The sequence below is a fragment of the Euprymna scolopes genome, chromosome 21 (assembly GCF_053919585.1).
Source record: "Euprymna scolopes isolate OS-2025 chromosome 21, ASM5391958v1, whole genome shotgun sequence".
NCBI classification, from domain to species: domain Eukaryota; kingdom Metazoa; phylum Mollusca; class Cephalopoda; order Sepiida; family Sepiolidae; genus Euprymna; species Euprymna scolopes.
The window spans coordinates 49,942,718-49,958,006 of NC_136502.1; the positions used below are offsets into that span (position 1 = coordinate 49,942,718).

Consider the following 15,289-nt stretch of genomic DNA (forward strand, 5'->3'; position numbering starts at 1 on the left):
TAGGCAGGAAAGCTTCGCCAGATTTTCTGTAAATATAAGACACTTTATTATGGCCAAATAACTCTATTTTCGTTTCGTCAGTCCATAGAACACGTTTCCAGAATGCAACATCTTTATCAATATGACGTTTTGCAAAGGCTAGCCTTGCTTTCAGGTGCATAGGCTTCAATAAAGGAGTCTTTCTCGGACGACATGCTTTTAAACCAGCTCTCTTCAAAACTCTACCAACTGTATGTCGAGATACATTCACTCCAGAGGTGCTCTGTTCATCAACAATCTCCCCAACAGAGATCCTTGGGTTTTGTTTTACTTGTCGAACAATTTTCCGTTCATCTCTTGGGGAAAGAATCCTTTTTCTCCCTCTACCCTCTAAACTCATAACGTGGCCTTGCGATTTGAACTTGTTTATTATGGCTCTAACAGTGGATTTGGGAAGGTTTAGCTTCTTTGAAATCTTATCATAGCCCTCCCCATTGGTATGGCATGCTACAACAAGCTTCCTGACGTCTTCGCTGTGTTCCTTAGTTTTAACCATGGCGATTGAAAATTATAATTTAGTCACTTATAATAGTTTAAATAAATCGAATTATCTGAAAAAAATTATTCACTGAATTAGCGTTAAACAAGCATAATATGGCTATAAAAAAGTTCAGAAAGCACGTAAACCGGAAATTGATTGATATTATACTGATACTAAAAGAAAAACAAAGCCGTGCCAATAATTTTGAACAAGGGTTTTTTGCAATTATGTTTGTTGTTCCTTTGTTATTTATTTTTTCTAAAATCCGATTGCTGCATCGGAAAGGCCAGTTAAAAATACATAATATACTTTGTTATTTTCTTTAATTTAATCCCTTTTTTAGAATTTATTAGACAAAATTTAACTTTTATTTTACCGTGCCAATAAATATGATCATCACTGTATATATATATACATATATATATATATATACATATATATATATATACATATATATATATACATATATATATATACATATATATATATACATATATATATATATACATATATATATATATACATATATATATATATACATATATATATACATATATATATATACATATATATATATACATATATATATATACATATATATATACATATATATATATACATATATATATATATACATATATATATATACATATATATATATATACATATATATATACATATATATATACATATATACATATATACATATATATATATACATATACATATATATATACATATACATATATATATATACATATACATATATATATACATATACATATATATATACATATACATATATATATACATATACATATATATATACATATACATATATATATATACATATACATATATATATACATATACATATATATATACATATACATATATATATACATATACATATATATATACATATACATATATATATACATATATATATATATATATATATATATACACATACATATATATATGTATATATGAGGTACCTTCAATAAGTTTCCAGACTTTTTTCGTATAGACATTTTTATTGTTAGTACACAGAATCACATGAAACTCTAATCCCCTTTGAATGAAGTAATCTTCTCCAGCTGCAATTCACTTGTTGTACCATTCCAATAACTTCTTGAAGGCCCTATGAAATTCCTCTTCTGTGGGTGTGTCAATGACCCTAGACACAGCCTCTTTCATCTCCTCAATTGTCTCATAAGGACAGCCTCTAACGTTTTCCTTGAGCTTAGGGAATAACCAAAAGTCACAGGGAGAAAGGTCTGGACTATAGAGAGGGTTAGGAACTGTCTTGATGCCCATCTTGGTGAAATAGTCTGTGACAAACTTTGCGCAAATCTTCTGCATCTTCAGTTCCTCTCAAATAATTGTATGTACAGTTCCCACACTGACATCAAACTGTGCACTTATTGCCTCTATAGACACATAACGGACCTTATCCATGAATTTCTTTATTTGGCCAATCAACTTTGGGGTTCTGTCTTCCTTACTCCTCCCACACCTCTCATCATCCCTCACAGATTCCATGCCTTCCTTGAATCTCTTATGCCACTCAAAAACTGATGTGCAATTCATTCAAGATGGTCCAAAAGCAGTCTGAAGCATTCCATACATTTCTCTGGCAATTTTTCCAGGTTTAAAACAAAATTTTATTGCATATCGTTTTTCTAAATTGTCCTCATATTCAGATTGCATTTTTGAAATTCACTAGTTGTGACAATCAGGCTTTAGTAGGACGCATTCCACTTTCTGCTGTAGCTGTTTATTTGAACCTGAAATCATAAAAATTGGTCAGTCATCTCATAAGATGTATAGCAATAACATACTGAAGTTTCAAGAGTCTACAACAATTTTAAATGCCTGTACAAAAAAGTCTGGAAACTTATTTAAGGCACTTCATGAGTATATCTATTTATTCATCAATGTTTAAATTGTTGAATAAAATCCTTCATTCTCTCACAGGTAAAAATAAGAGTGGCAAAATTGAAATTTGAGATTGGCTTATGCACACATGAAATAGCTTCTTTATCTGAAATAATCATATCTTTTGTTTATCAAATTGTTAGGTGAAAGTACAGAATAGTTAACAAAATGAAATAACATTAAATAATAATGCTGTTATTTCAGCACAGTCCATAAAGTGCAGAAATAGTAGATACAAAATTTTCATTAGGAATTAATGAGGAGTTCAATATTTCTGAAGGATTTTCATTTACAAGTAAAATAAATTCGTTTTCATTTGTACTTTTTATTAATGTGAAGCTTAAAAGGCATCATCCATATTTATGGTACCTCTTCCAGATATCTGACTACATAGAAATATTTATGTACTTTTATTTGAAGCAATTGTTGTATAGAGGATGATTTTCTTTGCCCAACGCTTTTTTATGATCTAAACTAAATGCATCACTAATCAAAGTCAACAATTTGCATTCAATCTAGTCAGTCAGCTTTTATGCTGGCCAGTATCTGCCAAGTATAAATGTTACTTTGTGCATCTGTGTGCATTTTATAGAGATATACATGACTAGTGAATATTCAACATACAGCTTTTAAATGGACTGCCAATTGATCCACGGTTGTTTATTAGGAATTTGTAGCTAACCACCATATCTGACGGCTATCCCCCTATCTACCACCTGGGCACTCAATGGATGGGAGATAGTTGCTTCACATCCTAAATATAAAACAGTAAAACCTGATTTCTAGACAAAATATACAAATTTCTAGACAGAAATACAGCCTGAAGAAAAACATTCTTTGTCATGTGTGTGATTAATAATTTTCAGAACGATCATATTCAAGTAAATTTATTTTAAAAACATAAAAATGATGCAGAATTCAAAAGCTGCTGGAGTTTACAAATATTTTTCTAAATAATTGGTTTTAATATTTTATCTTTTTTTAAGTAAAATATAAGTTAAATGCAAATATTTAGTTTTAATATACACTGCGTGTCAAATTATTAACGAGATAACATTTTTTACCAGTTTCAGAAACTTACCGGTAGTTTCGTATCAAAAGCTTCGGAAACGTTGGCAATGCTGAGCTGCACGTACTGTGAAATTTTCGTACTGTTCCGCGCATTGTAAACAACTTGCCATCGTAATTGCTGAATCCATTGTATTTGAGGTGTGTCAAATTATTAACAAGGAAGTTTGTTTCATCAATAAAATGGGTCGTAAAAGTGGATTGAGTAGTTCTGAAAAGACTCCTATTACAGAACAGCTAGTAAAAGTTAAAACTACTCTCGAAATATAGAAAATGATAGGAAGGTACCATCAAACTGTGAAGAGCTTTGTCAAATTCTCTACAAAGGTACGTAAGAGAGCTGATAAAGGTAAATCTAGAGTTGGTTCATGTCGTTCTCTACGTTAAATAAAACGTGAAGTTGTTAAGAACCCTGGGCAGAAAAGTCGAGAAGTCTTTGACCAAGCTGGATTAAAGAATGTCTCAAAAAGTACTCGATGTTGCCTTCTGAAAGAAGTGGCAAAGTCTGTTAAGCCGTGACAAAGCCTCCATTAAAGATAAATCACATACAAAACTGATAGAAATGGGCAGAGGACAACATGAAAACGGATTTTTCCAAAGTTTTGTTCATGGATGAAGTGCGTGTCACGCTTGATGGCTCAGATGGCTGGAGTAAGGGATGGGTCCTAGATGGACGGCATTGTCATCATCGTATTTTCTTACTGGAGTAGATGAATAGTATTGTAAGCACTTTCTCAAAGTTTCATGGATTTTTATTCACTTGTTCCTTAAATATTTAAAAAAATGTAAACTCGTTAATAATTTGATATGCAGTGTATGTCTGCTTTTTTATTAAGTAAAATATAAGTTAAATGCAAATATTTGTTTTTAATATATGTCTGCTTTTTTATTATATAATATATGAGTTAGATGCAAATATTTGGTTTTAATAGATGTCTGCTTTTTTATTATATAATATATGAGTTAGATGCAAGATTTGCATCTTACAATCCAGAATTGTTTGTTATCTTTACAAGCACAGCAAAATCCGTTGCCAAGGTCAAAAACTGGGAAATGGTGGGATCCTTCTATCGATCCAGTAGATATTTCATTGCTGATGCAATTCTCTATCTATATGAGAACCAGGTACATCCAAGGATGAACTGCTATTGCCACATATGGGCAGGAACTGCTCGAAAGAACTTATCCTGCCTTGACAGAGTTCAAAATAGGCTTTGTAGCCTAGTGGGGGATGTCCTTTTCCCTTCCCTGCAACCTCTTTCTCGTAGAAGAGACATTGTGAACCTGTCTCTGCTTTATCATTATTTTCATGGCAAGTGCTCGTCTGAGCTCCAATCTATGCCTCCCCCTCGCCAAACTTTCACAAGAAACACTCGTCTAGCTGAAAACACTATTAATAATTTCCCGCACTCTTTATCTGCTGTGCCTAAACCTAAACGTAGATTCCATGAACAAAGCTTCTTTCTTAGAACTGCACACCTCTGGAACTCTCTTCCGTTTGCCTGCTTTCCAACTCACTACAATATGGTCATCTTCAAATCCAATATAAACAAGTTCTTGAGCCATTCTCCTTAAGGAATCCAATTTACCAAATTTACACTACTAATGATTACTATGATATTGTCCTATTGACTACTGTACACTCTTTTACCCTTATCCTCGAGTGGCCTCTGGGCCTTGATAAGTGGTGGCTCCTATACAGAAAAAAATAAAAGCTTCAGAAATTGCCGAATTTACAATCATCATTTATAAATATTACATTTAATCTAAGTTTGCTCTTTACTTATATTAATGCATGTGTTTTAAAATACAATCATTTTATTCAATCATTATTAACAGTAAAACTGGAACAAAAATTAAACTTGCTTTTATGAAAAACTTATTCATCTGAAATGAGCAGATGAATAATGTCATTAAGTTTTCATTTACAATTAAATCAATGTGAAACAACAAAACACAAATGGAGAAAACAATTTATAATATACACTATTAATAAAATTCTAAATCTTTATTCATTTATGTGTGTATATATACCAATAAAACTTTCGAACAGATGCACTGAATTGAAAAATTCTTTTTTTCCTGAAAGGTGTGAGTCCCTAGATTGTCCTTATCTATATATGGTTCGTAACGAACAACGCCGAGTCACACAAAAAAGCCTGAAATAAGGGTTTTTGGGCCGTTTCGTTTTTGTCAAAAAAGTTACCTGCCCATGTCAACAGAATTTAGTTTTTTTCTGTATACAGTCACCGTAACATCTTTTAGCATACGGATAGGACTTGTGGCGCAATGGATAACGTGTCTGACCACGGATCAGAAGATTCCAGATTCGAATCCTGGCAAGTTCGTAATAATTTTAATGATCATTTTATCCAACGTTTACTCATTAGCCTTATCCTTAGGGTATTTCTGTTTTTTTAATTGATTTTGTTTTGTGCATATGGGAATTTCCCATACTCTGAGTTCACACATTTATTGATGGTAAGAGGATGTTGAGTGTATGGTCAGGTTCCTAATGGCACAATTTTAACTTTTGTGGGAACTTTTTGGAGATTTACAAACCTATACATTTTTGGAAAGGTTTTTGTCTCAGGAATCAGAAAATCAATGTTTGCATTTGCTCAGATGCGTATATGGTGGCCATATTGGATTTACAATATGGCCGCCGTAAAATGTATGTTCTGTAACTATTATTATTTATTTTTAAATAAGCTGGAACACTGATTTTAACTGCTAAACCTACATTTTTAGGGTTCAGGAAGCCAATGGTGGTAGTTGTAAAATTTTCCCAGATGTGTATATGGCAGCCATATTGGAATTTACAAAATGGCTGCCGTAAGATGTATGTTTTGTAATATCTCGGCTTCTAAATAAGCTGGAACATTGATTTTAACTGCTAAACCTACATTTTCAGTGTCAAGGAATGGTCCAAGTTATCATTTCATCTTTTGTAAGCCCCCATTGAAACACATAATCCACCATATGGGTAAAAAACTTAACAACCCTGGCAGTTAGTCAGATACTAAATCAGAGTTATTTTTATTGAAATGCCTTTTAACTGTAAACTTTGAATGTTTGTGTAACCATCTTAAACATAATAAGATGTTTGATCATAGTCTATGCATAATCATCATCATCAACATCACTTTCATACATCACAGCTTGGGAATCTTCATCGTTTTCATACTAGCTGTGGCACTGATATATGTCTGTACAGGCTAAGTCTTTAGACCTGCAGGAACATCTGCCAGAAGAACAGTCAAATATACATTTGCATGTGATCATCTCAAGAATGGCCTTAGGGGCTTGGAGGACCTCTGTGGTCATTGGTTTAGGATGCCATCCAATTGTTTGAATTACCCATTTTCCAGAGGATCCAGTTGTGAAATCTGCAGAGCAATGGCGGCTTGTGCCCATACCCTTGCTTGGACATGGACTCTTAAAATATGCTGCTTTAGAGCTCCAGGTGTTGGAGGGAGCCTGTCACTTTCTGCCCTATGCTTGCAGAATAGATTCCATTGCAGTTCAGGAATTGTTTTTATGTTGATCTCTTTTGGCAAGTAAGCTGCACATAAAAATGACTCCAGTGTTGACAGCATTCCCTCTGTCACTTCTGCTTCATCCATAAGCACTGCATCAGCTTTGAGGTAGATCTGTAGCCAGGTTGTCTTGGATATACGGAAAACTTCCCTGTGTTGTCGACCCCAGTGAATACATGGAAGGCTGGCAAATCCTTTGCTCTTTCTTTACCTATAGCTCACCACAATGGTTCAATTTGTATAACACTAGAGGCCGTAGAAATGGGCATGTTTTCAGCAATAGGTCATAGTTTGCTGTGACTAGCACTAAAACGTCCGTATCTGGGGAGAAAATTACTAACTGTGCATCAGGTGGGTTTCGTTGTGAAGCCAGCACAGCCTGATGGATCAGCAGCATGTCTGCTTCCTCATAGTTATTTACTTCAAAGACCAGGTCTTTGTTGCTCTTAGTGTATCCAGAAGCAGATGGGATGATCAGCTTGGATGATCCCGTGTTGTACTCTAGAGTTTGGGCAGCAAGATAGTCAGTCAGATTAGCCTTCGTCTTGTCATGGGAGAGGAACCTCCTCATTGGGGTGTGTTTGATGTTAGTGTCATCTCTGACTTGATACTAAACAGAAGCTTTTCCTTGTCTGCGTTTATCTCTGGTTACACTCTTCAGAGAATCTGCTTGGTATGTGTCAAAAACGAGGATGATTTCATAATAATCTTGTGTTAGTTGAATCAGTCTGTCATTGAAGCAGTCACTCAGATCCTTGACTGTCGCTAGAGTCGCTGGTTTCTTGCTCAGCTTCTGCACAAGCACCATCTCATCCACCAGTGATCAGTAGGCTCTGTAAATCTTGTATCCATTGCATCTTGGTGGGTAGAACTTCAAACTTGAGGTGACTAGTCTTCATGGGGCATGTCTTCCCTTGTAAGCTTCTTCAGGAATGGTGGTACATAGAGACCTTGGTATGCTCTGGTGTTTTCTACAACAGCATTTGCCAGAGCAGCTTCCACGAGAAGGACATGGCGATGTGAAATAGTGTATCCATGAGCATTGTGAAGATTCAACAGCTTCTTGTTGCATGTGTCATGGTGAACAGTCAGTGCCAGTCCCAGAACCTGAGGGTTCCCTCGTACACGGAGTGACTTGAATGCTGATTCGTTGCTTGGCTTGTACCTTATCTGTTTACTGGATTTGAACCCATACGTGATATTCTAGTTCACCGTCAGTGTTGCTCGGTCAACATTTTTGGTTCTCTTTACAGTTTCCAGCTTTTCAGCAGACCCAACCATTATCCAATGGATTAAGGTGTATAATTCAGCTGGAACGTCGTCATTGTCACTAGATACCTGCATGACATTTCTTTCCTTCAGCTCTTTGAGGGTTGCAATGCTTTTCCTTATCACCTGTGCTGCTTTGTAGATTGTCTTCATGCTGTTCTCGTCCTCCTTACCAGTGGTCATTGAGGTATTAACCATGTCCTCTTCACATGCATCTAGGAAGTAGAGGAGAGTTGGCTTCCTTATGTTTCATCGAACAGACTTCAGGTGCAGCAAATAAGTAAGGATCCTTTCTTTCAGCCATTTTCTACTGAATACAGGTACATAACTTTCAAAAATTTTTGAACCAATCATATTAACATAAGTCTTTTCAATATCATCCATCTCAAGGTATGCTTTGTTTTTTGTTTCTACATCAATAAGACTTATCATCTCAAGCAGACTCACCTTTTGTAGAAAGGGTTCTTCAGCAGTTTTGCTGGTGTTAGTATCTCGAAGAGCATGGAGCACATTTTTGGTCCAGCAAGCTTTGTGGTATAGGACATCAATTGCATGTGCATCACCTGGTGATATGCAGGTGTTCAACCTAGTCTTTAGTGCAGGATTATGGGACATTTCTACAGCATCTTTGACATTTTTACCTGCATTCTCAGTCCTGATCTGGTACAGTTGTTGGCCATTGTCCTGTTAGCAGAAGAAGCACTCTTTCTTATCCAGTGGACTTGTATGTGATCGTGTGAATGGCAATGCAGAACCAGATGTAGAACAGCCTCTTCTGTGCTTCCTCTTTTCTGTCCAGGCTTTTTGGCAGTGTAGTGTCCTGTAGCTAAAGTGTGTGCGATGCAATCTCTTGCATGTTGTATTTCAACTTTGCTAGTTGCACTCGAATGACATGAGCGATGCCAGACCACCCTCTCTTCACGCATTGTTTCTGGTGTGCAGTTCTGCAGTCGCCTTTGAACTTGGACATAGTCTCCATCATTCAAACTAGCCATCTCTAGAATTACTTGCAGTACGAGCCCATAGGACTCCAATCAAGGATGTTGCACCAAGAATCCTTACTTTTTATCATCAGACTGGCAGAGAATACACTGCTTCCAGTTAATGGACTCCTTGGTTTGACATGCCTGCTCTCTATTTTGCGACTCATCACTCCTGCTTAACCTACAAACACAGAGAGAATTACAGTAATGTTAGAATAGCCATACAAAAACTACAAGTTCTCAAAGTATCAAATTAACAATTTGAATTAGTGATATAAAAGCAAGATTTTTTAGGAACAGCTGAAGTATGAATTTATAAATGATGCATATTTTTTATTATAAAGATATTGCAATAAAACAACACCACATCAGTTTGAACCCAGTTATGCATCTAAAGAAAAAAAATGTTGTTGCTTTATAACTACCACCATTGGCTTCTATGACCCTGAAAATATATGTTTAGCAGTTAAAATCAGTGTTCCAGCTTATTTAAAGGCCGAGATATTACAACACATATATTTTACAGCGGCCATTTTGTAAATTCTAATATGGCCGCCATGTACATATCTGGGAAAATTTTATAACTACCACAATTAGTTACCTTGGCCCTGAAAATGTTAGTTTATCAGTTAAAATCAGTGTTTCAGCTTATTTAGAAGCTGAGATATTACAAAATATACATCTTACGGCAGCCATTTTGTAAATCCAATATGGCCGCCATATACACATCTGAGCAAATGCAAACATTGATTTTCGGATTCCTGAGATAAAAACCTTTATCACTTCATACATTACAGATTGGGAATCTTCATCGTTTTCGCACTGGCTGCAGCACTGATATATGTCCGTACAGGCTAAGTCTTTAGACCTGCAGGATATATGTCCGTACAGGTTTGCAAATCTCCAAAAAGTTCCCACAAAATTACATTAGGAACCTGACTAGTATTTGATGTTGTGTTTGAGTCGGCATTGTGTGTGCTGACACAGCGCAGCTGCTAGTACATAATGTATATCTGCCTTCTTTTGAAGTAATTTATGAGTTAAGCTTGGCATCTCAAAGTCCAAGATTGTTTGCTATATTTTTAACCACAGCAAAAGCTTCAGGAACTGATAAATTACAAACATTGTTTGTAAGTGTTGCATTTATTATTAGTCGGCTTTTTAATTATATTCATGTATTTGTTCTAAAAATAGAATCCTTTATTTATTTACAGGAAACACTGGAGCAAGAATGAAACTTGCCTCTGCTTTTGTGGAATAGAAGATCTTTTATCTGAAATAAACATGTAAGTTCTCATTTAACAATCAAGTTACCAAGTGAACACTTATCGCAGATTTTCAATTTACAAATAAGAAATCATTTAAATTTTACTAAATATAAAACACAACCAGAGACATATGATTGTACATTATTTGAAACAAAATTAAATTTTTACACACTTACAAGTCCAATCAAAACATATTCTGTTAAATATTGGTTGTTGTCATTTTCACAAAAGTAAATGACAGAAAAATTCTTTTTATTAGTAATAGCGAGGGGTACCCGGCATTGCCCGGGTGTTTGGAAGTGTGTGTTGTTTTAGCAGTTAACATTTTCTGCGGGACAGTTTTTAATGAGGTCAATAAGCCGGTTTGTTTGTTTTTAACTAATTTTGGAAAAAAACAGCTCCCCGTTTATTAGGGGGAATGTCTTGTCTCGAAATGAAAGCAACCGTCTGATATGACGAAGCCGACATTGACCAAACGTTACATAGATTTCTAGAGACCACTGGCCGTGGGCCAGTATTTCAAATCAAGTTTCGCTTTTTTTTATAGACTGAAAAACGAATGCAACACGTGCAGATCCGAAAATGTCGAATAATTAACGTTTAAAAATCGGGCATATTAAATAGAGAAGCGACCACCGTTATTAAGTCATAGATATTATCATTTAGATGTGATATAAAAAGTTTTAAAAATGAGCGACGGCCTTGAGAATCCGCCGGAAAAAAGCCTTTTGAAGACATACACAAAAAGCGAACACACATATACACATACATTTTAACTTTTATATATATAGATGTCTTACATCTTAAAGTAATAAAACCAAATATTTCTTCTAAATGTTTTGTTTTAATATGTCTGCCTTTTTAAAAATAATATACGAGCTGAAGACAAGCTTGACACAGTCCAGAATAGTTGTCTATCTTCACGACTCAGTAAAAGCTACAGTAACTGCCAAATTTATGATCATCATTTTTAAGTATTGCCTTTAATACAAGTTTGTTTCTTATTTTTATTAATGTATGTGTTCTAAAATGCAATCTTTTATTTATTCACAGGTAAACGAAAAACTGGAACAAAAAATGAAAATGTATTAAATAAATTGAAGATTTATTTATCTGAAATAAACACGTGAACATTTCTATCGAGATCAGATCCAACAATCAAGTGAAAAGAGCAAAGTTCAAGTTTAGAATAAAATATTTATTCATCAGAAATTAGCAGATGGATATTTTCAGCTTCCATTTTTAATTAAATATGAAACAAAAAGGTAGAAATACAACATGGAGAAAACAATTTAAAGGAACAGACATATGAAAGAGCAACCCCATTTGTAAAGTCTTTTGCTCACTAGAAAATCCATTTAAGAGGTGCATATGAAACTTATTGGATAAAAATATGATTTTCAATTTACAAATAAGAAATCATTTAAATCTACTACTAAAAATCTCTACTAAAAAAAAATCTCTACTAAAAATAAAACACAACCAGAGACATATGAATGTACATTATTTGAAACAAAATTAATTTTACACACATACAAACAAAAGCTGGACAAAAAACATATTTTTCAATTACGAAATAGAAAATTTTTTCATCTCAAATGAACAGATAAACATTGAGTTTTCATTTACAATTATATCAATGTGAAACAACAAGATACAAATATAACACACAGAAAACAAGTTCAAAAGATATATAATAGAGAGCAATCTTATTTGTAAAGTATGTAGGTCACTAGGAAACCTATTTAAAAGATACATATAAAACTTATTGATTCCTTTAAATTTTGTTGTATTCAATGTAAAATTAATTTTAGCCTCAAGCTGAACAAAAACATATTCTGTTAAATATTGTTGCTTGTCATTTTCATGGAAGCAGATTGTAAATGACAGAACTCCCCTATTTTATATGATATGTCTGACACCTTACTTATCAAAAATTCCAGTGTATAAGAAACCATGCAAAAACCACCTGAAGAGAGACCATTTGGTTGTCAAGTGCGCAGCACAGCTTTTCCAACAAAATCCGGATCAAAGAGACACATAAACACATCCACTGAGTTTTCTTTTACAATTATATCAATATGAAACAAATAAATACAACACAAAGAAACCAATTTTCAATATATGAAAGTGAGCAACCTTCTTTGTAAAGTTTGTAGTTCACTAGGAAATCTGTTTAAAAGGTGCATTCGAAACTCATCAGAGAAAACATGACTCATTTAAATTTTGTTGCATTCAAACCAAAATTGATTTTAGACTCCAGCTGAACAAAAAACATATTCTGTTAAATCGTGTTGCTTGTCATTTACACAGAAGCAGATTGTAAATGACCCAGAAAACCCCTATTTTATATGAAAAAGAAACCATGCAAAAAGCACCTGAAGAGAGACCTTATGGTTGTCAGGTGTGCAGCTCAGCTTTCCCAACAAAATCCGGACTGAAGCGGCACATACAAAGCCACACCGGGGAGAAACCCTTTTCGTGTCAACTGTGTGAATCATCGTTCACGACAAAATCTGACTTGAAGCGACACATCTTAATACACACCGGCGAGAAACCGTATTCTTGCGAAGTGTGCGACTTGTCGTTTACGAGAAAACATAATTTAAAGACGCACATGCTGGTGCACACCGGCGAGAAACCTCATTCTTGCAAAGTGTGCGGCTTATCGTTTACGACATCGTCTCACGTAAAAGCACACATGCGAAGACATGCGAAAGAGAAGCGATATTCTTGTAAAGTATGCGGCACATCATTTACAAGAAAAGATAATTTAAACACGCACATGCAAACTCACACAGGAGAAGGTCTGCCAGGTTACTATCCGAACCTTGCTAATTTGCTATTCAGGGAGTAGTTTCTTTCTCTGTGTTGTAGCAAATTCAAATTACCTTTTCTTTCATTATGTAAATTATCAAAATAAAGGCTGTTTTTATGTACATCACATTGTGCAAATGCCATGATTTCTACTACAGTATTGCAACATATAAATTATATGAGGTGTGTGTTATTGGCCAAAAAGATATTGCAGAATAGATAATATACTATGTTAACATCCTAATAGAAATATGAATTATAAGATGCCAAATAGATAAGATGTAAAATAGATATTGTTATGTGTTAACAGATTATTGAAAAATATGAATCATAATAGCTGAAATAAATATTACCGAATAGATATTAGATATTACATCAAATTAAAAAAATATGAATCATGATAGCTGAAATAAATATTACCAAATAGATATTAGATATTACATCAAATTAAAAAAATATGAATCATGATAGCTGAAATAAATATTACCAAATAGATATTAGATATTACATCAAATTAAAAAAATATGAATCATGATAGCTGAAATAAATATTACCAAATAGATATTAGATATTACATCAAATTAAAAAAATATGAATCATGATAGCTGAAATAAATATTACCAAATAGATATTAGATCAAATTAAAAAAATATGAATTCTTAGAGGTCAAATAGATATTGCAGAGTAGATGTTATTCAATTATTGATCTTGAAATCCAGCAAAACGAAACAAACAATGCAATAAAAATAAATTTTAGTTTCACAGTTAATTAACTAAAGAAATAATTTAATTCCAAGAAAATAGATTATGCTTTTTATCAATTAGTTGAAAGCTAGTACTTAACCCTTCACCACCAAATTGTACTTTCAAGTCACCTTTCAAAAATCATCTGTATTGAAATTAGTTCTTACTCTTATGGCTTGTTATCCCAACTGGTCTTCAAAGTACAGGTCTCTGCATAGTTCGACAAGTGAATGACTGATTTGTTTTTGCTCGTGTGCATGCTAACTTCTGTCATGCATGGGTTTCACGATTAAAACATTTATTTATTGCATAAAATATCTGACAGTAAAGGGTTAAGAAATGAACCATGAAAAAGAGAAACGTCTTCTAAATGGACCTTTTTTCTAACAAATCAATTTCTTTACCCTAACTGATTTGCTAGTGCGTGAGCCATTTACTTTTATTTATAGCAAATTAAAATTACTATTCTTTCAACATATAAATTAAAGGCTGTTTTTACATACATCACATTGTGCAAATGCCATGATTTCGACTAAAATATTGCAACATATGAATTATATGAGGCATGTGTTATTGGCCAAATAGATATTGTAGAATAGATACAATGCAATGCTAACATCCTAATAAAAATATGAATTGTAAGATGTCAAATAGATATTGTAACAGATACTATGCCATGTTAACATCTAATTGAAAAATATGAATTCTAAAATATCAAATAGATATTGTCTAGAAGTGTTAGCCATGTTTAGTTTCAGAACAGTTTCTGATGGTTCATTGTTCTACACAAGTCCTGGAGGTGATTGGTTCGCAGTAGACAGAACAGTTTCTGATGGTTAGTTGTTCTACACAAGTCCTGGAGGTGACTGGTTCACAGTAAGTTCTCGAGTTAGAATCCACAGAGCGAAAGATCCTTCCCGTGTTGACACGAAGAAAACATATGCGAAATTGCTACAGAAAGGTTTAATATTTATGGAGCAATTCTGGTTTCTGATTGGTTGATAGCAGAACGCGAATTAATTCGATTCATCAGTTCCTAGCAGCATCGTTTATAAATAGAATCTCCCAACTGTGTGGGATCATACCCCATTATCAAAATATTGCAACATATTGTAACATAGGCACTATAACATGTTAATG

General features: G+C 33.9%; 1 protein-coding gene across 1 annotated transcript in view; it reads left to right on the forward strand.

The window, feature by feature from the left end:
• Positions 1-13,527, forward strand: part of LOC145242258 (uncharacterized) — a 20,821-nt gene extending 7,294 nt beyond the window's left edge. Inside the window, exons 2-3 of the mRNA XM_080105268.1 lie at positions 10,535-10,606; positions 11,642-13,527. Coding sequence (XP_079961394.1) covers positions 12,915-13,445 — 531 coding nt within the window. The 5' untranslated portion in view covers positions 10,535-10,606; positions 11,642-12,914 and the 3' untranslated portion in view covers positions 13,446-13,527. The remainder of the gene's footprint in view (positions 1-10,534; positions 10,607-11,641) is intronic.
• Positions 13,528-15,289: the final 1,762 nt, after the last annotated feature.